Source organism: Girardinichthys multiradiatus, chromosome 1, assembly GCF_021462225.1.
Source record: "Girardinichthys multiradiatus isolate DD_20200921_A chromosome 1, DD_fGirMul_XY1, whole genome shotgun sequence".
Taxonomy (NCBI): Eukaryota; Metazoa; Chordata; class Actinopteri; order Cyprinodontiformes; family Goodeidae; genus Girardinichthys; species Girardinichthys multiradiatus.
In genome coordinates, this window is record NC_061794.1 from 43,065,229 (window position 1) to 43,089,194 (window position 23,966).

The following is a 23,966-nucleotide window of genomic DNA, read 5'->3' on the forward strand; positions in this document are numbered from 1 at the left end:
AGATTGCATTAAACATAAAAAAAACAAATATTTGTAGCGTTTATCCTGGCGCTCCAAAACATTATCCATATGAACCATGCCTCCTCCTCCTCATCATCATCATCATCATCATCATCTTTGTACCTCATGATAGCATTTCCCACCACTTCTCTAAATTTGGACACCCTGCAGAGTCTCAGGCAGCCGACAGCAGACCTTCCCTTCCCTCCTCCTCTTCCTCCCTCGCCTTCAGTCGAGTAACCCACTTGACAAATATAAACCTTCACATGAATTTATTAGTAAGAAAAATGGTGATTATTCCCATTTAAAGGTGAACAGGAAGAACAGGATATGCGGTTGCCATGGAATTCTCTTCAAAGCTTTTGGCAAACCGACTCATCCCACTTCTGATGTCAGCGCTCGGTAAAGGAAAGAAGGAGGGAGGGACGGAGCGGGGTGGGGAAGGAGTTCAGAGCGAGAGATGAGGGAGAAGGGAAAGGGGTGGGGTGGGGTGAGGGAGAGGGAGAGAGGTATGGAACAAGGGAGGCAGCCTGTTGCTCCTGATCAAACAGCCTCCTCATACTCCGCCAGCTCCAGCGCCTGCGTTGAGATGGAGTAGAGTTAGAGCTAAAGGCAAACACATTTCAGATCTTCATTTATGTGAATTCTTCATTTTCAGGTGTCCTGGGCAGGGATACAAGAGAAAAGTAAGTATCTTCTCATTTTTAAAAAAAAAGTGGGTTTTGAAACTTTATTTTTGATAATAGAAAGGTGCTGTTTCTTTGAAGCAAGTTTGTCTTTGAGGGAGTGTTCTAGGCATCCAGCGTAGAATTCATTCTCACTACTTATAAATCAGACTCCAGCGTGGATATTTCCACAGCAGTTGGGATAAAAAAAAGAGAGTACTTGTGTTACCTGAGAGCTTCACAGAGGATGTGCAAAAATATTCACCCTCTTTGGAGACAAACAGGAATGTTGCTGCGGGAGAAAGCCTGAGCAGATCAAATGTTCCCTGTGAAGTGTGCACTATTTGTCTTTCACAAATGACAGCGATTTGCATACTGGATATCCTGCATGTACACCATGGTAACAAAGCTGCGACCACATTGCAGAGTGTTATGATCTGTAAACATTTGCTGATATCTCAGAAACAGAGTTCAGCATGGAGAGTACATACTGAGGATCACTGAATCACTGTCTGGACGGGCATTAGATATCACGAGCACTCCTCAAAATCAAATTTTTTTAAATGAGGATTGATGTGAGAGAAACTTTTGCAGCTTTGAGTCCTCCGACAGCAAATCGGCTGATGTTACGAGTTCATCCATCAGCCGGGAGATCATTTCCAAACACAGACCATGCTCTCAATTTTAAGATGATGATGGATTATGGCACATAATGCGATTATGAGTCCACAACACTGATGTCAGTCTAAGTCTTTGGGGTCAGTGATATATGATATGTAATATATCAACGGCTCTTGCTCCTCCAGGTAATTGTGACTAAAATGAGATGAACTAATGACTTTTTTCCTCCTCTTAACAGCATCTGTCTGATTCTCTTCCACAAAGAGGAGCCCACAAAATAATTATAATCTGCCCTTTTTACTGTTAGGGACAGTGCCCTCCACACTTAATGGTACCTATGATAAAGACATGTAAAAAACCTTAACAATATATCTTTTATTCCAGTAACATAATCTCTCACTGAAAGTTTTTGAAAGATATTACCATTAATTTGAATAAATGATTTTTGTTATTTCCACTTTTTTAAAACAAAATTGTTAATGGTACACTTCTTACCAATATAATAATTAATAGAAAAGAAATGTAACTGAAGAATTTTTTCTATACTTTAGTTTGTAATTTCTGACTCACAGGAGTTATAAATATTAATGGACAGAGAAGCCCTTTTATTTTAGCCCCGCTTCAAAATGGGGAGGACAGGAGGTCATGGCTTTCAAGACATGCAGGTGTGTTTATTGTAATAAGTCAGGAAAATAAAATCAAGCCAATGGTTTGGTCCCAAGTCTCACTACCTGCCAACCTGTTGTTTGGGATGAATACCAAAAAAAACAAAAAAAAAAAACGTTTCAGTCCAATTTTTTCTGCAACAAACACTACAAGTGAGTGTGGAAAAGACAAAGGACAGATATGTAGAAAAGCACTTCATGTCCACTGTATTACCGGATCTGAGACGCCGCAGACCCGATCCTCTTCTAAAGGCCCTGGAAACCTTGTTAGACTTCACAGCATTATTAACTCTTCAAATACCAGGATTCTGGTGGCCCCTGCCTGTAAACGGGAAGAGAGTCACGACTGGGTATTTCAACTGGACATTGATCTAAAACATATTGCACAATCAACAAAGAACTTCCATGGTGATCTCAGTCTCAGACCTAAATCCTGAAAAAACTCTAGGATGTACTAAACAGAAGAGCACATTAAAGAAGAACAATGACGTGATGATCTAGAGAAACTGTATGAAGAGGAATGGTCAAAGATCCCTCTAACAGAATGCCTCAATCTGTGAAATGTGATAAAGAAAGACTAATGGCTGTCCTGTGGGCAAAACGGGGTTCTACAATAACAGGTGCGCCATAAGCGTTGCTATTTGTAATTTGGTTAAACATTTTAATGTAGAGTTTTTTTTCCGAAGAGAGTTTTATTTCATTCATAAAAGGTTGCATTCTACAAACAGTTTCAGTGTGAGATTATTCTAATAAAAAGATAAATCAGGAACAGCACGTTTTAGCTGTGAACATCTTTACCAGGTGTGTTCAGTGGGTGAGGATATGTGAAGCAATCAATCAGTTATGTTGGATCGAATCTTTATCAAATTTCTGTTGTATTGCATGAATGAATGTTGTTTAAGTAAATCTAGTAGACTTTTATTGATATACTGAATTTATACTTAAACACTTGGGCTAAACTGTGAGGACATTCTAAATTTTTCATCAATTTTTATTTTAATGGTTAACATCAAACTAGGATGGGGTTTGTCTTTTTCCACTTCTTGATCTCCTTCAATATCACTTCACTTCACATTCATTACGTCTGCTCAAAGAAACGCCCTGTGGCTGTTTGTCAGCGCCATTCAATCTCATCAACTTGAGAACTTTTTCACTGTCTGTGTTTTAGTGTTAAAAGATCAGTTCTTTTTCTAAACCAATCTGTGATTGACCATTGCCCCGGTCACTCCAGCCCGCAGACAGACCGGAGATCCTTTCAAATCTGAAAGACAGGGGGCTTCAGCTGCAGGAGGAAGCTTTTAAGCCGATCCTCCGAGGCATTTATCTGCGTCTTGTAGAAAAAAGACTTGTTTACATAGCCGTGAAGCAGTTAGGTGGTTGCATGATTGCTGCCCTCACAGAGAAAAGGCATCAAAAAGATGAAAACTGATGCACACAGTCAATGCAGTGGACTTAATGTTATGCAATCTTTATATAATCAAGTTAGATGAGCACTCACAAATAGTGAGAATGTGCAATAAACCACTCAGAAAGAAAAATGCCTGAGATGGAATAATCTTAATGTAGTTATAGACTGAATCTGAGGTATTGATGTAAAGTTGGGATGTTGCTGCTGTGTGGTTTTGCAGACAGACCAAATATCACACTTTGCAGGGGATAATGTGGGGCAGTGGTGCTGAAATATGTGGATTTGTTGAACTGAGGACAGACGGAGGACAGTCTGGTAAACAAACTGAAGACTCAAAGTGACGGAGGTGTAATGTTTCTTGCTGGCCCTTTTCTCTAAAGGGTTTTATCCTATTAAAAAGTTAATTAATAAGCACATATAATTTTTCACATGTGTTCTCTCTGTAGTTCTGTTCATTTCTATAACTGAAAAACTGACCCGAGCAGACCGTTAGAATTCCAGTATTCCAAGATAAAAGTAGTGCTGGCAAATGCTCCAGTTTGAATTTGAGGTCATTGTGTCAGGATCTATGTGCAGAGAAAAAAGTCAGGAGATCTGTTGTCTGAGTAGCTTGGAGACTTTGCAAACCGGCATCCTATGCTGGTAAGTATCCCTTCAAGAACCCAGACTGCTTGGAATGTACAACAGAGATTTAATGACCTCTTTTGACAATAACTGCCTTTAGGTAAATGGCATAATTTCTGTTTCTGTCTCTGTTCCAGAATTGTTATTCTGATGGCCATGGTCATTAGCCCTCCTAGTTCTGATTCTGATTCTGCAAGTTTTTTCTTATAATCAGTTTGTGTTTTACTCATGATTGTTTAACTGCACTACAACATTGTAGCTATTAAAATATTCCCAGGAAACCACCTGTCACACCACTCAAAATGTATAAGTCTGTCTACAGTTGATGTTTCTTACACCATATTGTTTGGCTGTACAAAAAAGTCCTTTTAACAACACATGAGGTGGATAGAAGGGGAATGAAAATACTCAGACAGGATCTACAGTCAAAGAAAAAACAAGGCATCTACAACTAATTATTAGCAACAGGAAGTTGATTTATGCTCACAATCATCTGCAGTTGCCTGCAGATGTTGCGTGTTTCATAGTCCTAGGGCAAAAAGCGTTTCCAGCAGAGAAACTGTTTTTGGCAAGTAAAGAGCTATTCCTCTTACTTCCCTTTATGTAGTTCCGTGGAGCCCCCCACATGTTTTCAGCACTGATGATTGGTGCAGCAAATGTGCCGGTTACATCTTCTTTCTGTGTTTCCAATATTATTCCGCACATTCATTCGACATATTCTTTTGTCTCGTCAAGAACAGAATCTATTCTGTTGTTACTGTGAAAGATTTCTAGAAAGGAATGTTTCAGACATAAACATCCATATATAGCCTGACCTTTCTGCTTTAGTGGGCATGATACAAAAGGCTCATTTTGTTGTTCTGCAAGAAATTGTGTTTCATAATCACTTAACCAAATGCCGATTACTTGTTTTTGTTTTAGCCTTGGTTTTCTGTCTCTTACAAATGAGGAAAAATGTTGTTCAAGCTCCTGTGCAAAGCTGAAATGAACTGTAATATAAAAAAAAAATATCAGAAAACAGCCATTAGTGCAAACAAAGCTCATCACTGAAAAGTATTATCTCCTGAGAAGTAGGGAGCAGCCCACTGCGGTGGACCACAGACTTGTGCTGAGGATTATCACCCCAAGGCTATCCCTCCTTGTTTCTGTATGCATTAATACCACCCACTTCCTACTGAAAAAATATTTACAATGATTTCTGCAGGAATTAGTGTAAGAAAAGGTATTTGGATCAGATCTGCTTCTGGCATGCATGACTGTTTCAGTGTTTAACCAGATTTCAGAAGGAGAGAAGGGGAGAGCGAGACAGCCTAGCCTTTCCAGCTCTTGTGGTCCATTTCTGGAAACACCAAGCTCTTATGGTCCATTAGCGTACAGTGAGCTGTTAAAGGAATAGACAGAGAATTGGATGCTGTTATAAACAAGAAAAAAGGGACAGTGTGTAATTTAAATGGCCTATAAAGCTGGAAGGACATGTTAGAACTGTATTTTTAGGTGCTATCTGTCGCTCTAAAACACTTCAGAGTACCTTGTTTTTAAAATGATTATCAAGCTACATGAAAGAAAATAAAACAATACTTTTGACTTTCAACAGCTCAGACTAGGAACACAAGTGAGTTTTGTGCGTCTAGAAATACTGACAGAAAGTCTGTTACTCATGAATTTAGCATGTGTCTGTAATTCACGGAGTGAGTCAAGCGGAATTGCAAATCCCTGATTCAGAGACAGATTGGTAAAACCTGTTTTACACAACACTTCCACCAATACTGTATGCAAACAAGAACCATGAAGAGATGTAACTATTGAAGCAGTAATATGTCTCTAAGGAGAACATGGTGCCACTTTACATATGTTCCTTTTAGAAAACCGACTCCACATATGTCTCTACAGACTGATACAATCTCAACAATTTCTTAGCTTTAAAAATCTTAGTTAACATTATCTTGCCCCTCAGCTGGTATCGATGCTCTTCAAATTCTCCTGTGGATGGAATCGTGGGAAACGCATGCACAATGCAGTCAGGAAGCATAGACTCACAGGCCAGTGACTCACCAGGCAATCTGGAGAACATGCCCTGTGGCTTAGCTGTGATAGCGCTGGCACCGAAAGAGGCCAGACCTCAGCCAATCTGGTAGGGAGAACAGCCTTCATCCCTCCTTCCGAGAGAGAGAGAGACTCCATCTCCCCCTCCTGAGGATGCATCAGAGCCACGACGGAGCAGAGAAAAGAGAAAACAAGAGTTTAGAAATCACTTTTGCGTCTGTGGAGAGACAAAAGCACAATCACTTTAAAGGCAAAGTGAGAGATCAAACAGGCCTCAGGGGGTTAAGTGTGATTTAATCCAGTTGGAGGGTGGCTTAGATAGACTCCAGCACGTCCACACTAGCGGTGGGTAGGTGTTTGAATGACCTCTGCTACATAAAAGGCAGAGTGTGAGAAGTGTCAAAAATGAGAGAATTTACATAGTTTCATTTCTGGAGTTTAGTTTTTTTCTAACCACAGACATTTCATAATCTGTATTTCTACAGAAAACAATAAAAATGTAGTAATAAACTCATAGAGTTTATGCACTGAGGAAAGAAGTTATAACCTAATAACCAGCTTGGGTATGACAGGCTGAGATAATCAGAATCAACATTATTGGCCACGTTTGTGTGCACAAACAAGGAATTTGACTCAGCTTCCATCACTATATGTCAACACAGTCATGTGTTGTATGTAAATTTTCAGATGATAACAAAAACCCACTTTAAACTTTCCCAACTTACCCTCAACCAGTCTAGTGTGTGCATTGGTAATACTTGATGCTAGTTTCCAGATTTTTGCGAACAAATATGGGATGCCTTCAAAGAACAGCGAAACTTGAAAACCAGATATATACTCATGGTGTATAAAAAGACAAATAACCTTTTTTTTTTTTATGTCTGACATTAAATCTAAACTTTTATTGTTTCAGGGCAGTTAGAATTGCCAAAATTATTTTCTATTAAAATGATGAGCAAATATTTAGAGATTTTTTTATTCCAGAAAATTCAGAAGATTAAATACACTAGGATTACTATACATTTAAACTATTTGAAAAAACCAAGATACTGATGTCATGTTAATTTCCAAAGCCTGAGTTCTTTGGAGGCACACCTATGGATGTGTTTTAAGCCGACACCTCAAACGCACTGCTGCATAGTGTGACCTCATAAGAAAATAAAGGAAATCAGCCCAGTTATCAGGAATAGAATTCTGGACCTTCACACATCTTGTTCATCTCTGGTTACAGTTTTTAGGAGTGGTATCTGATCAATAGGAATGTCCAGCCATCTTACCATTTAGGAAGGAAATGGGTTCTGAGTCCCAGAGATGAACATATTTTGGTGGTAATCCAGAATCAGAATCAGAAAAGCTTTATTGCCAACTACGTTTTTGGACATACAAGGAATTTGTTTTGGCGTAGTCGGTGCAATACAGTACAAGTTAAACAGTATAAACATATCTACAATATAATATAAATATATTTGCACAGTTTTAAGTGAGTGAGAGTAAATATAGAGCAGTATTGGGTGCGAGAGCGGTACAACAGTGCAGGTGATCAGTGTGCAAGTAAAGCAGGAGTCCAAGCTGAGCGTTAATGTAACGCATAGAGTTGCACAGTGCAATGAGTCCTGCACTGACATGGTTTGAAAGGTCACTGAGGGATCAAAAAGTTGTGGGGAGAGCTGAAAAGGTTTGCGTGAGCAAGATGGTCTACAAACCACAATCAGTTGCACATGATCTGTCATGAGGAATAGGACAAAATTCGAGCAAATTATTGTGTGAAGCTTGTAGAAGGATTCCCAAAACATTTGACCCAAGTCCTACAATTAAAAGGGCAATTCTACCAAATATTAAGGAAACATAAGTAACTCCAGAATTTGAAAAAAGCAAAACTCTCTAGAAACAATTCTCTGTCCTCATTCTGTCATTTAGCAAACAGAAATAAGTTTGTTAACAGATCATAGGCAGGAAAAGTTCATGTTTGTGGTTTTAAGGTGACAGAATTTTAAAAAAGGTTTTTAATACATATTTTTGCAATATATTGTATATACAGCATGTGCTGCTATTTGTTCCCTTTTGGTTTCTCATGTATCAAAGAATTTTTATATAAACAAATATGTTAGGTTTATGTTTTCTCAAGGGCAGAAATAACACGTCACACTAACATTTAGCAGCAGGAATAAGGCGCCTGTATTCAAATTGAAATGAAAAGGAGAAGATCTCAGATTGCACAACATCTAGCTTCATGGGTGGAAGATCCTGCTGGCTGTAATCAGTATGGCAAACAAAAGCTGACAGTGCAGGTGCCTAATAAGCATTCAGTTGACACACCCACATGGCTATTTTAGAAGCCAAGGCGTTCCTCCTAAACCCGAGCTGGCATTGCAGCATTGACAGTTTAATCTCTGACAGGCTAACTTGCCTCCCCCTAAATTACTGTAATTGATTCAATTAGTGTGTACACAGGCCAGGAGCTCTTTCTTAAAATGATCACGCACAGCTAAAATCTTCTATTTCCCCCTTTTCTTTTGTACATTCTCTTACCTCCAATATCATCTCTGAGGAAAAATCATTAAAACAATGAGTTGGCTTTTTTCGGCTCAAATACCTAAAAAAAAAAATAAATTAAAACATTCAGATCACTCAGTGGGTATTGCAAATATAGTCTTCTTGGAGCATACAGAAAACAGCTACATCAGTGAATTATCTAACACTCAGAGGAACATCAATATTTATAATTCCCTGGCTGCTGCAGGTAACAGATTTTTATGCACACTGTGTCAAGGAGGAGAAGCTGCTCTCTTGATCCCTACTGTATCTATCAGTGTTTAATGTGTTTAATGTATCATAAATTTCATATTTCCTGCTTCAGATGATGAGAAAGACTTGAAGGGAGTTTCAATGCAATTTGTTTCCTGTTTGCAAGACTGCACAAAAGCTACTGAGATGCAGAAAGCGCAGTAAAGAATATTTGGAGAAAATCTTGATTATGTTATATGATGCAGTGACAGTAAACATGAATTGCTGTTTTCAGATTTGCCTGAATAGAAGTATTTTGTAGATGAAAAACAAGTTATTTTTATTCACATAGTCATGATTCAGCTCTAATGACATGATAATGTGTTGTGTTCTTTCTAATATGTGATTTTTTATGCAGGGCCTAAATCAAGAGCAAAGTTTTCCAAACTCTCTCCCAATTTAAACTATTTTTACATCGTCAACTCACAGTTCATGCATTCACGTGTTTTTTTTATGATTGCATCCAAAAACACAAACAACTGAATAATTTTGCTGCCAGCAAAAAGGTCAGGTGCAGAGTGGCAGGAATCTTAATATCTTTGTGTAGTATACCTCCTTTCCCTTGACTTTCAGTCTGCAGTCTGAGCAAAACAACTCCTGTCTGTAAACCTGTCATCAACACAGCCAAAAATGTGTCAGTCTACTATAATAAAATAGGCTTTAGGATTAAAAAAACTAAACAGAATTTATTATTGCTGTTTGAACAAGGAGAAAATGCAACATCCCTGGTGGTACACCATTGCTGTGTTTCCAAAGATTTGGTTAGAAGTATCTCTAACCTGGCTATCAGTGGCTTAATAACTAAAATGGATACCTATATCGCAAAACTATGATAAAATTAGAAAATTAAAAGGCATACGTATACAATTATTGGTACGTTTCCTTTTCATCTGTGTTCAAACTTTTAGCTTACAATAGTTATGTTTAGTGCAATATCCAAATTTGAGAAATATATACAACAACATTTTAAAACAAATGAAAAAAATCAAAACAGCCAAGAATGATAGTAAAACTTTTAAAAAAGTGATATCGTAACATCTGAAATGCCAAACCCGGCACATCTATGCATAACACAATGTCCACCGAAAACAAAAGTTGTAAAATGAAAGTCAGCAGATCGCTTTTGAGTTCATAAAGTAAACATTTATAAAGAGATTTATGCTGTGAGGAGAAAAAAGTTGCAGGAGTGCTTGGAGAGTTAACAAACAAGCACTCTGCAGTGGGATTTAAAAGTACACATTATAGTCTGCCTGTAATTCACCACAATGGTGAATGACTGGTTGTGACAAAAGTTGTAATTTGACACAGCATTCAGGTAGACAAAATTTCTGCTCCAGTTCTAACCAGCATTGGTATTTTGATGTTTACTTTATAGAAGACTAAGGGCCTGATCTTTAAAGATCCCAAATAGGGGGCGCTAATTTGCTTGTACAAAAAAAATTGCACTTGCAATAAGTGGACATGCCTGCCTTGAATGATCCAGGCGCAAAACAAAAAGTGTTGCATGGAGTTTTTTTTCATAGGAGATATGTCATGGATTTTGTTTGTGATTGGCAGAGAATCAGAGCTTAGATAGTCCTACATAGAATCCTCTATTCTTGTCTATTTTTATTATTTTTATTTTTGACAACCTACATCTGTTGACACATGTACAGAAGATTCTCTCTCTCCGTCATATGTCATTCTATCGGCCTTCCTTCTTGCCAAAGTGACAGCAGACATTTTTGCGTCCCTGTTAATACTTGAATTTCAAACGTTCTAAATCTAAATGCAAAAACAGCACCGCAATCTTTTTCAGGTTTGATGGTAAAGGATTACATTTGCTTATCCCACTCCAGTATATTTGCACATTTGGGTCATTATCATCTGTTTTCCATATTCAGGAAGGCAAACATGCTAAAAACTTTGGCCCCGCTGTTTCGCTGATTTGCAATCAGATTAGCACCACGTTTGTATATCAGCTTTGCAGATGCGAACAGGTTTGTGAGTGGTTTTGTGCAAACTTGGAAAATTAGGCCATATGTGGACAGTGTTATGATTCTGGCACGTCTGCTCTACCCTGTCTCCCTGGCTGCAATCAGCAGATTAGATGCACCTGGTGGCTGCTGCAGTGTAGTGCAATCTGTGGAATGCCAAGCACCTGTGTCTTCCCTGATATATACTGACTCTGACAAGCAGACGGTGCCAGATTTTTGAAAGCCATCGTGTGAGTAGATATCCAGCGTTCCTTCCTGTATGATCATTGTTCTTGACCTTGTCTTGTCTTTTGGATTTATGCCTCTGCCTGCTCCCTGTCGGACTTTTTGGATTTTGGTCGTCGACCTTGTTTCCTACATCTGGTTTGTGCCTCTGCCTGCCCCTTGCCTGACGCCTCTTGTTCCGATCGTTGACCCTGTTTCTGTCCTTGGATTATTGAGCCAGCCTAGCCCTCGGATTATTCAGCCTGGAGTCACTTCTTACCTGTGCTGTGGAGATCACTGCCTGCCGCCCACTGAGGTTTCCCCTCTGGGTTTCAAGTTCTACTCAAGACAAAAGCAGTGATTCCCAGAAGCTGTGTGGAGTTTTACCTGAGTGACGTTTTCCTGTGGCTGAATAAACCTTTTACATTTTCAGTACTGTGTCTGGCTGAATCTTGGGTCCGCCTTTTTCTGATTCGTAATAGACGGAAAGTGAGTTATTTTTGCACTTTGATCTATACTTTTCTGCTGCTCTTTCACAAATTTACATTTAGTAATTAACTTCATCTTCCTTTATAACTACAAACATAAAATGTTATGACAGAAATGATATTACATCATTTTACTTTGTAATCCACAATAATTATGTACGCACAAAACAAAATGACTGTTGATAGCTAAATCACAAACATCAAATATGTAAGCATCATATGAAAAGCTTAAAAATACAACTCTAAAAATGTTTTCAAAGTTATAATAAATGTGTAAACACCTCTGAGGCGACCGTGAAGTTACTTTAGGCACATTCAGAAGTCTAATGATGATAATAATAATTAGTTAACATTAGTGGCATCATGCCAACATTATAGCTAGCATGCTGATGGTAGCATTAGCTTGCTCTATCAGCCCAGGCCACAGTGACTCCTGTTTAATCTCTACCTTCAGCAGTTTATATCCCCACTTTGTATCTGTTACCCTTTCATTCAAAACTACTTCTATTTCGTATTCATAAACATACCTTTTTATGCCAATGCGTTTAACCTATTGGTTTATTTTTGTTGGTAGCTTTATATTCTGAGGATGAATGGAGATAAAGAATTGCAAAATGCACAAATGCCACTCATAATTTACATTTATATAATTCATTGGCATGTTTACAAATATTTTATATTTTATATTACTATTTCTACTGATTGTGGTTCCTATCGCTGAATGAACTGAATCCACTTGACTATTACAGAGAGATCATGACCTCTTATCAAATAAAAATAATGAGGGAGAGCCCAGGAGAAGTCAGGACTCATTGGAGGGACTAAATATGAGGCTTGGAAACTCAGTGGACTTCCCTAAATTAAGTTGTACAGTGTCACTGGGGAGAAAGGTGTCTGTTTTTTCTTCCTGGACTGGTTACCCCAGCAACCTGATCTTGGAAATGTGGAAAACATGTAGGTATTTCAGGTTGCACTATGTTTACTTGCATCATTATTAGGACTACAAGAGATTCCCTGCTGTACCAAATTATTGTGCAGTGAGTGGGCCTTGGTAAGCAAGTTTCAAGCTTTCTTTTTTCTCACTGAGGCTTGCCCTTTGTGCTGAGCCTTCTGTTGATGACATATATTCATCATCTGTTTGACTGAGAAAGCTATCACTCTACTGGTTTATGTCAATAATGATGCACTGTGTTGTAACTGATTCTAAGTATAATTTTAAACACATGGGCATTTAGTAATGGGTGAGAGTGTTGCCGGATAGCACAGTGGTGTGCAGAATGACTGATGGTAATGAAGATGAAGAGGACAAAGGCAGAGCAGAGGACAAGGAGATGCTGAAAAAGGAAGAAAGTTCTGTGGCTTTCACAGAGGAGTTGAGACAGGCTATGGCCAGGAGGTGTTTCTAGATGACTGGACAACTACAGCAAAAGGCTATCAGGCAGACAGGCAGGAGAGTATTGGGTATGTCATCTGGAAGGAAAGTTGATAAGGAGACTTCGTGGTGGAATGAGGAAGTACAGGAGAGTGTACAGAGAAAGAAGTGGGGCTAAGAAGAAGTGGGACATTGTGAGGACTGAAGAGAGATGTCAAGAGAAGAGGAAGACTCGTTGTAAAGTTAAGGTGGAGGTAGCTAAGGCCAAACAAAGGACATACAGTGACTTGTACCATTGAACATTTAGGTGGAGAGAAGGATTTATACATGTTGATGAGCCAGAAAGACAGAGATGGAAAGGATGTTCATGTCATGATTTGAGGTGTTTAAGTTTTTGTTTTAGGTTTTCTCTGCTTATGTTCTCCAAATTGTGTGTCTGGATCCTGTTGCTGATCATTTTCCAGGTGGTGCTTTAGTTCTTTCCTTAGGTTTAGTTTCTCATGATTCTTGTATTCTGTTCATAGTGCATTTAATTTATTTTCTGTTATATCCATAATATGGGTCTTAGGTTTGATTGTGTCCTTGTTAAGGTCCAGTCATGTTTGTGTTCACTACTGCCACAGCCTCTAATCAGCTTCATCTGGTCCACCTGTTTGATGCAAATCAGTCTCGTCGTTCCACCTGTGCCATGCTGTATATTTACCCTTCCACTCTGTTTGCTCCTTGTGGTAGTATACTTTATGTTTTATCAAGTATGTCCAGGATTGTTTAAGCCAAGCCAAGCCAAGCCAAGCCAAGCCAAGACAAGCCAAGCTAAGCCCAGACCGATTATTCATGCCATGCCTGCTCTTGTTTTTCCTTTGTTTTGTAAGTTTTTCTTTAGTTTTTTTGAACATCACAACTTACCATGCTTCCTTAGCCTCACTGTCTGCACTTGGTTCTGACTCCAAAAGTATTCCTGACAGTTCAGCAGGTTAGGGTGATTAAGAATTGAGATAGAAATGTACTGACAGGTGCAGCAAGTGTGATAGGAGGATGGAAGGAGTACTTTGAAGATTTGATGAATTAGGAAAATGAGAGAGAGCAGAATAAGCAACTACTTTGAATCAGGAAGTAGCAAAGATTAGTAAGGATGAAGTATATAACAAAGGCATTGAAAATGATGAAGACTGGAAAAGCAGGTTTTCCTGATGATATACCTATGGATGTATAGAAGTGTCTAGAAGAGACAGCAGTAGAGTTTTTGACCAGGCTGTTCAATGAGATCTTAGAGAGTGAGAACATGCCTGATAAATGGAGAAGAAGTGTGGTGGTAATAATTATCAAAAACAATGGTGAGATGTGCAGAGCTGGGGAAACAACAGATAAATAAAGTTGATGAGTCATTCAAGAAGTTACAGGAAAGAGTAATGGAAGCTAGACTGAGGTCAACAGTGAGCTTCTGTGAACAGCAGTATGGTTTCATGCCAAGACAAACTACTACAGATCCAAGATTTGCTGTAAGGAGATTCAAGATTTGCTTTCAAGGTCAAAGGGAGCTGCATTGTGTTTTTGTAGATCTAGAGAACGCATATAACAGGGTGCCAAGAGGGAAGCTGGAGCAGACCATGTATGAGAGCTGAAAGAAGAGAAATGAAGGTCAGCAGGGGCAAGACAGAATACATGTGTGTAAATGAGAGGGACCCAAGTGGAGACATAAGGTTACAGGGAACAGAGATGAAGAACGTGGAGGATTTTAAGTACTGGGGTAAACAGTCCAGAGCAACGATGAGTGTGAAAAAGAGGTGAAGAAACGTGTCCAAGCAACTTGGAACATGTGGAACAAAGTGCCAGGTATGTTGTATGATAAAAGAGTATCAGTGACAATGAAAGGAAAGGTTTACAAAACGATAGTGAGGTCACCAGTGTTGTATGGTTTAGAGACAGTGGCACTGAGGAAGAGACCGAAGACAGAGCTGGAGGTAGCAGAGATGAATCGGGAATAGATCAGGAACGAGTACATCAGAGGGATAGCTCATGTTAGATGTGTTGGAAATAAGGCCAGAGAGGCCAGACTGAGATGGTTTGGACATGTAAAAAGAAGGGATAGTGAGTATATCAGTAGAAGGATGCTGAGGCTGGAACTGCCAGGTAAGAGGCCTAAAGGAAGACCAAACAGGAGATTTATGGATGGAGTGAAAGAGGGCATGAAGGTAGTGGGTGTGAGACAAGGAGTAGAAATGGTATTTAAAGTATTCATTTATAAATAAATAGTATCTGAGCATGTTCCACAGGATAAATAATCGGTGCACTCTTTGAAGAATTGTCAGAGTAACAAACTTTATTCTCTTTTTCAGTTTGTGAGGGTGAGATCGTGCTGACGGGAGGCTGAGCACAGGGATGTGAGCGGACAGTAAAGATGACCCTGTTGGCAGGTGATGGCTCTGACTATGACTACAGTGCCCTAAGCTGTGCCTCTGACACCTCCCTTAATCAACCTCCCCAACAAGAGGAAGAGGCTCAGAAGGGAGCCTTCTACAAAAGGGCCCAGCTCGCCCCTGAACTCAGTGCCATCCCAGACAACAACACTCTGTCCAGCACCTGGAAGATCCATGCCATCATTAATGTGGGTGGCCTGCGCTACCAGATGCCTTGGACCACTTTAGAGGATTTCCCTCTTTCCCGTCTGGGTCAGTTGCACCTATGCAGCAGCTTTGAAGAGATTATGCTCATCTGTGATGACTACGATGTTACACACAATGAGTTCTTCTTTGATCGCAGCCCCTGCGCCTTCAGGACCATCCTGACCTTCTTACGGGCAGGTAAGCTGCGCTCCCTCAGGGAGATGTGTGCACTCTCCTTCAGGGAGGAGCTCCTCTACTGGGGTGTACCAGAGGAGAGCTTGGAGTGGTGTTGTCGTCGGCGCATGCTGCAGCGTCTGGAAGAGTTTGAAGCAATTGAGAGAGCGGAAGAGGAGGATGAACTCTTGGAGGATCAGTTGGATTCTGAGAACGTGCACAAAGAGCACACAGCTGAGTCTAGAATCAACTGGTGTATGAGCAAACTGAGAGACATGGTGGAGAGGCCTCACTCTGGCCTGCCAGGAAAGATCTTTGCTTGTTTGTCAGTGTTGTTTGTTACCATCACAGCCATCAACCTCTCCATCAGCACAATGCCAGCTATGAGAGAAGAGGAGGAGGCGGTGAGTAAAACAACATTTCACATAAAATAAACAACAAATACAGCAAAGATACAAGAACAGAACAGGTTAGAAGCCTACTTCATAGGCATGATAGCCATTATAATTTGGGGCTTTTAATAATGATAATAATAATGGGTCTGAGCAATTCTTTTGTAGGCGTAGAATATCATGTAACAAACACCTTCAATGATTTTTAAAAGCTATAACTGGGTGCGCAAGCTTTAAATTATGATGGATTTCCAAAATCCACAATTATACATATATTCACTGTCTATACCCGCTTATCCATGCAGAGTCACAGGGTGGCTGGGGCCTATCTCCAGCAGTCATTGGGCGAGAGTCAGGGCACACCCTGGACAGGTCGCCAGTTCATCAACGGGCAACATAGAGACCCACAGGACAAGCAGTATAAGTATACACGAGGAGAACATGAAAACTCTATGCAGAAAGACCTCAGGCCGGGACTCATATCCAGGACCTTCTTGCTGCAAGGCAACAGTGCTACCAACTGTGCCACAATGAAGCCCAATAATGCATTTAGAATTTGAATTATGGTATACATATAATTCAAATATTTACATACATCCCCACTAATATTTTGGTAAAAGTGCTTGAGATGTTGTACAGAAGCTTAACACTTTTTGCAGCCTTCAGCAAGTTTTTGGCATTATTCTGTCTGGATTTTTGACCACTCTTAATTTAAATTTAAATTGTTCGGTCTCCTGGCACAGACCTGGTTTCAGGTTCCAGCAGAGTTAAGGTTGGGACCTTTGTAAAAGCTTTGTATTTGCCTTATCCTGTCAACATCCAACCATCTAGCTGGTGAGTGGATATGTTGAATTGGAATTTGGTGGTAATCCACCTTCTTCATTATTCCATACACTTGCAATGCAGCACAACAGACCCTCAGCATGATGCTACCACTACCATCCTTGACAGTAAACATACAGGTCCTTCTCAAAAAATTTGCATATTGTGATAAAGTTCATTATTTTCCATAATGTCATGATGAAAATTTAACATTCATATATTTTAGATTCATTGCACACTAACTGAAATATTTCAGGTCTTTTATTGTCTAAATACGGATGATTTTGGCATACAGCTCATGAAAACCCAAAATTCCTATCTCACAAAATTAGCATATCATTAAAAGGGTCTCTAAACGAGCTATGAACCTAATCATCTGAATCAACGAGTTAACTCTAAACACCTGCAAAAGATTCCTGAGGCCTTTAAAACTCCCAGCCTGGTTCATCACTCCAAACCTCCATAATTGGTAAGACTGCCGACCTGACTGCTGTCCAGAAGGCCACTATTGACACCCTCAAGCAAGAGGGTAAGACACAGAAAGAAATTTCTGAATGAATAGGCTGTTCCCAGAGTGCTGTATCAAGGCACCTCAGTGGGAAGTCTGTGGGAAGGAAAAAGTGTGGCAGAAAACGCTGCACAACAAGAAGAGGTGACCGGACCCTGAGGAAGATTGTGGAGAAGGGCCGATTCCAGACCTTGGGGGACCTGCGGAACCAGTGGACTGAGTCTGGAGTAGAAACATCCAGAGCCACCGTGCACTGGCGTGTGCAGGAAATGGGCTACAGGTGCCGCATTCCCCAGACCTGGGCTACAGAGAAGCAGCACTGGACTGTTGCTCAGTGGTCCAAAGTACTTTTTTCGGATGAAAGCAAATTCTGCATGTCATTCGGAAATCAAGGTGCCAGAGTCTGGAGGAAGACTGGGGAGAAGGAAATGCCAAAATGCCAGAAGTCCAGTGTCAAGTACCCACAGTCAGTGATGGTCTGGGGTGCCGTGTCAGCTGCTGGTGTTGGTCCACTGTGTTTTATCAAGGGCAGGGTCAATGCAGCTAGCTATCAGGAGATTTTGGAGCACTTCATGCTTCCATCTGCTGAAAAGCTTTATGGAGATGAAGATTTCATTTTTCAGCATTTACCAGTTTTTCAAAACCACTGGTAAATGGTTTACTGACCATGGTATCACTGTGCTCAATTGGCCTGCCAACTCTCCTGACCTGAACCCCATAGAGAATCTGTGGGATATTGTGAAGAGAACGTTGAGAGACTCAAGACCCAACACTCTGGATGAGCTAAAGGCCGCTATTGAAGCATCCTGGGCCTCCATAAGACCTCAGCAGTGCCACAGGCTGATTGTCTCCATGCCATGCCGCATTGAAGCAATCATTTCTGCAAAAGGATTTCCGACCAAGTATTGAGTGCATAACTGTACATGATTATTTGAAGGTTGACGTTTTTTGTATTAAAAACACTTTTCTTTCATTGGTCGGATGAAATATGCTAATTTTGTGAGATAGGAATTTTGGGTTTTTATGAGCTGTATGCCAAAATCATCCGTATTAAGACCATAAAAGACCTGAAATATTTCAGTTAGTGTGCAATGAATCTAAAATATGACTGTTAAATTTTCATCATGACATTATGGAAAATAATGAACTTTATCACAATATGCTAATATTTTGAGAAGGACCTGTAGTGTTCTTAGGTTTGGAAGAATTGTCCGAAGATGCGTCTTTTCATTGTGGCCGAGTAGCTCAATCTTTGTCTCGTTTGACTGTAAAGCTTTTCTCCAGAAGGCCTTTAGTTTGACCCTATGTGTAACACAAAATTAAGATCAAGCTTGAAAGTGGCGATTTTTAGCAGGAGCTTCTTCCTTTATTGATCATTATTGATTTTTAATCAGTCTTACCAGTTTTCACTAAAATTACCACCCAACAATGAACAGTAAGTAATGTGTAAAGTAAAAAACACTCTAAATATGTATTTTACTGTAAACGGTATAAACACGAGAACAAGTTGTATAGTAGTAGCTTTATTTATCCTAGTCAGAATAAACTTGAAAGCCTTTTATCTGGCCAGTCCAAATAAAGCTGAAAAATACAAGCTTTTACCAATCTGCCATGTCATTCCCTCTCAAAAAAGAACACCAAGCAATGAAGCTTTACTGGTGTTATTTTTACCTGTTCTTCCATGAAACATATAGCAAGTTGTGCCGAAGTACAGGAACTGTACTTGTTTTTTTACATTTCAACATTCTCCCCTCCTGAGAAAACTTGATAAGCTCCTTCCTCACCCGTACCTTTGTAACATGTGCAGAGGGTAGTTTTACCCTTTCTTATTTGACATGCAAGGATGTTCTGGGAAAAGAGGTGGTCCCATGGGCATAGGTTGCTCCAAAACCCCAGTGTGCTTTTCTGCATTAATGTTGCTACTATAGAGGTGGAAATTAACTTTGCCAAGGGCACTGGCAATCCCAGATGTCTCTCAGCCCAGAGAAGATCTGCTTCTGGACAAGATAACAACCATGTCGAAGACTATAAGCCTCTGCACATGGTGTGCCAGGTCTACCAGTTGAGCCACTGAGCATCCCCACTGTTTCAACTAATAACTATTCATTTAACAGTGGGGATGCAGATGTATTATGGTTCAATAATATTTTCAATAGAGCCTGTCTAATCTGAACTAAAATCCTAATTATGGCATGTTTCATTTGTATAGTTGAATAAAAAAACTCAAAGAGAGACTGCTGGGAGACTAACGGGACTTAATAGTTGTTTTTAGATTAGGAAAAATATTCAAACACATCCCAGTATGCCTTATTATAGTTTTTTACTTCAATCACAGCTTTAATTAAAAGCCTTGGCCTCTGCTGTCAAATAAAAGGGAAGTGGACTTTTAGCCACTCACATCACTCTCTCAGTTTTATAAATGAAATGTAAGTCAAAGCTTTTAATACAAAATATAAGAGTGACTGTCAGATTAAATTTTTAACTGCTAACAGTGCTAATGGAAGATTTAAATACAGTAAAACACGTCTACTGAAAAGTATTCTTGGGTTCTTAAGCATGGCTTTTTCGTCCTAAACTGCAGAAAATGATGGGATGTAAACAACTTGTATAGCCTTTTAGCCTTTCTAAATCATGCACAATCCCTGTTGATGAAAATTAATGAAAGGAAATAAAATGAGAGTTCTTGGTCTAATTGAATTCAAAAATTCAGTTTGACTCGACAGGCCTCACTTGTGCTCATTTTTCTCAATATGTCTCTGCTAGGCTGCTTAATTAAAAGTGGTAACAATCTGATTGTAACAGACTGCTTGTGGTTCCTGGCTGCCAGATAGAGTTTTTAGCCCTGGCAGTTGGTCTACATTGGTCAACATTTCCTGTTATTCTGCAGTATTTCCATAGTGATATTATAATATAAAGTCCATTCCAAAGATATGTTATATTTACAGCTGCAACTCTGTTGTTCTGTCCAAATGTTTTCAAAGCAGTTTCAAACTTAACATATCATACTTTATTTTCTGTGTAAAACAAAATAAAAAAATCAAGCTACATATGACTCTTCTTAGTGCTTGATTAAAGTCCTAGTGGAAGCAAAGGCCATCTGAAGGACTGGATTAATTTCTGTAGGTGTTTCTCTGATGTTTATTGGCAAAACTATTGAATGGTAAATGGACTGAACTTTTATAGCGCTTTTCCAGTCACACAGACCACTCAAAGCGCTTTACACTAGAGCCACATTCACCAAATCGCACTCACACACCGATATGCAGATCGGTAGGCAACTTGAGGTTAAGTGCCTTGCCCAGGGGCACATCGACATATGCCAGGAGGAAGCTGGAATCAAACCCACAATCTTCTGATTGCAAGACGACTACTCTTCCTACCGAACCACAGTATTCAAATGAAACCATGTTCGATGGGCAAAGTCCTTTTTGGGTCACAGACATATTCAGATGTGTTTTACTGATGTAATTCCCACACTCAACTTGGTCATTCTGGGGTTGATTTAAATGAAGTTTTATTTGCATTTTTGCAACATCAACGGTGTGTTTCATTCATACTTGGAATTTGGATTTTCTGGTTCCCAGTCAGAGCTATCAACTGGAATGACCACTAACGTCAGAATGCTGACTTGGAAAGTCAGAGATTCCTCACTAACACCGTCCTACTTTTTTTTTTTTTTACTTCTGTTGGGTTTTACTTTTTTAAATGTGTTACTTATAATGCCTCTCAAAAGTCAACCTACCCCTGTTTAAAATTTAAGATTTTGAAGACCATGATAATCTATTTCTACACTTTTTCCACATTAATGTGAATTATACTCCTGAAGTATTGCTTTGACCATGTTACATAAGTGCACTCACTCTTAAATTAATATTTTGATATTGCACCTTTTGATTTCAGCATTCAGTCTTCACACCGACCTGTAATGATACTGAAGTTTAGCTGTCCTCGCTTGCTTCTTTGCATCCTTTAGCTTCAGCCATAGTTTGTGAGGTTACTAAGGATCTATAGCTCCTCATCGTACAAAGGTATCAGTCAGGAGATCAGTACAAACAAATTCCACATCAACTTTTGTGTATACACTATGGTATGATAAAGACACACGTCAAACTATAAAACATTAGACCAAAAGTGGCAAAAATTTGACATTCGTTTCAGAACTGACAAGACAAAACAAATGGAAATTGGATAGGAAGGCTGACAGTAACACTGATGGAGCTGTAGCAATTTCCAAATGAGGAGGTTGTGTTCAACGTGTGAGTTCACTCCTAAATTTGGACTAAGGAGTTTGGTTGCCAAAGAGAAGTGGTTTCTTTCAAAGAAAACATCCTAGTTTGGCTAAAATCTTTCCAAACCTTGTAGGGGAGGGTGTATGTCGGAAGAAACCAAATCAGTTGGAACGTGGTAAATCCAAAAGGTATGTTTGGTGCTGAGTTTCAGGAAAAGAACAGCATAACCACAACAAAACATGTTAATGGCAGCATCATACTTTCTTATTATTTTACTACAGATCCAACTCAGGTTTTTGTCTAGATATATAAAATTGTGAGCAGTTCCATGTCAATTTGACCTAAATTTACAGGGTGTCTGCAAGAAAGTTGATGAAGATGGATGAGGAAAGATTAGATTTTTTTTTGCATCACACTGAGCCTCATTAATCTGATCAATTATTACGTAATCTATGCTTCTGTATTTTGTTACGTTTAAAGACTAAAGAAACGTCTTGACCAGTCCTGTGTGTGACACTGATCAATTGAGACACAAATATTGAGAAGTTGAAATAACGCAATAATGATTGGTTTATTTTCCACTTTGAATCATGAAATTGCATTTATTATTAAATAATATGACTAGGTTGGTTCAGGATGCTTTTCCCCAAATAAATTAAATCCTCATTTAAAAACTACATTTTATATTTACTTAGGTTATCTTTGTCTCCTAATAAACTTCCTGCAACATTTAAGTGAGACAGAAAATTAAAAAGGCAAGAAGTGTGTAAAAGAGGAAATACGTTATTCACATCTCTGTATCTTTTTAAGCTAAATGTTGCCTGTGCAGCAGCTGCCTCACTAGTTAGTTCCTGATTTTATGTTGATGTGGCTCCCTCTAGTGATTCTAACATGCTGATGACCAGTGTTTTGGTTTTTTCTTTTTCAGGGCACATGTTCCAAGATGTGTTACAATATATTCATAGTGGAGACTGTATGTGTGGCCTGGTTCTCTTTGGAGTTCTCCCTACGGTTCATTCAGGATCGCAGTAAGTTGACCTTCTTCAGAAAGCCTCTGAACCTGATCGATGTGGTGGCCATCCTGCCATACTACATCACGCTGCTGGTGGACGGCACGTCCAAGGGGGAGAAGCGTCTTGGCTCAGGCAGCAGCTACTTGGACAAAGTGGGCTTGGTGCTGCGGGTCCTCCGAGCCCTGCGCATCCTTTACGTTATGCGGCTGGCTCGCCATTCGCTGGGCCTGCAGACTCTTGGCCTGACGGCAAGACGTTGCACACGGGAGTTTGGACTGCTCCTCCTTTTCCTGTGCGTGGCAATTGCTTTGTATTCACCACTGTTGTACCTGATAGAGAATGAAATGGCTGCCACACAGGAGTTCACAAGCATCCCTGCAACCTATTGGTGGGCTGTGATCACTATGACAACGGTTGGTTATGGAGACATGGTGCCAAGGAGCATCCCAGGTCAGGTAGTAGCTCTCAGCAGCATCCTAAGTGGAATCCTCCTGATGGCGTTCCCGGTCACCTCCATTTTTCACACCTTTTCCCGATCCTATGTGGAGTTGAAGCAGGAGCAGCAGAGGATCCTACAGAGGAGGACACACTTTCTGCTGCGTAGCCGCATGGCTGGCCTGGGCAGCGATCTCTCCATGGAGAGTGACATCCTCTTTCCCATAGGGTCACCTGAAACCAGAGAAATGGACAACTGAGACTGGCAGGACTGAAGATGATGTTCAATGTGACTGAGAAGACGAGTGAAGCAGCAAAATACATTTCATTGTGTAATTACAAGAAGAGAGGAGATCAGCTCAATGCCATGCAAAACCATTCATACCTACTGAAAGTCTTTGCATTTGTCACATTACAACCACAAACTGTATTAAATAAGGGTCTTTTTTGTGTAAGACCAATGCAAAGTAGTGCAAAAATGTGAAGTGGAATGAAAATATACAGTTTGATTTTTTATTTACATATAAAAATGTGAAAAGAGTGTTGTCCATTTCTATCTACTCCCTTTTTTCTGAGATAGCCCTAAATAAACTAGTGCAAAACAATTCAGTTCAATTTATACAGCTGCAGTTCACAACTAATTTTTGACAAGTTTGACACTCTATTAAACTTTTGCTTCTTTATTAAGAAATTTACACATATAAATGTTTGATCTCATATTTTTAACCTGGGAAAATAAAGTGATTTAATTACACTCAAACAACAAATATTGATGTGTTAACCAGTTATTAAACAAAATAAAATCATATAAGCATTAGTATCTATTTGATTAAAAAAAATTAGGATATCCTAGCCCCTAATAGCTAGAATAGAATAGAAACCTTTATTGTCTGTCCCTGATGGCAACATAAATCTTTCTTTGACAGGGCTCCAACAACAG

At 39.5% G+C, this 23,966-nt stretch overlaps 1 protein-coding gene and 1 long non-coding RNA gene across 5 annotated transcripts; one reads left to right on the top strand and one right to left on the bottom strand.

The window, feature by feature from the left end:
• Positions 1–257: 257 nt before the first annotated feature.
• LOC124868402 lies at positions 258–6,189 on the bottom strand. The gene is made up of 3 exons (XR_007038353.1): positions 6,036–6,189; positions 2,166–2,273; positions 258–579 (listed from the first exon to the last, which is right to left on the bottom strand). It is a non-coding gene; the product is annotated as an uncharacterized LOC124868402 (long non-coding RNA).
• Positions 549–23,631, top strand: kcng1 (potassium voltage-gated channel, subfamily G, member 1). 4 transcript variants are annotated; one of them, XM_047364785.1, is made up of 4 exons: positions 13,637–13,717; positions 14,408–14,683; positions 15,187–16,031; positions 22,507–23,631. In XM_047364785.1, exons 3-4 carry the CDS (start codon positions 15,249–15,251, stop codon positions 23,284–23,286), a joined length of 1,563 nt encoding a protein of 520 aa, XP_047220741.1. In that variant the 5' UTR covers positions 13,637–13,717; positions 14,408–14,683; positions 15,187–15,248; the 3' UTR covers positions 23,287–23,631. The 4 variants fall into 4 exon arrangements, with proteins under 4 accessions (XP_047219988.1, XP_047218445.1, XP_047220741.1 ...); XM_047364032.1 differs by lacking the exons at positions 13,637–13,717; positions 14,408–14,683 and adding an exon at positions 549–686; XM_047362489.1 differs by lacking the exon at positions 14,408–14,683 and having other exon boundaries at positions 13,611–13,717.
• Positions 23,632–23,966: the final 335 nt, after the last annotated feature.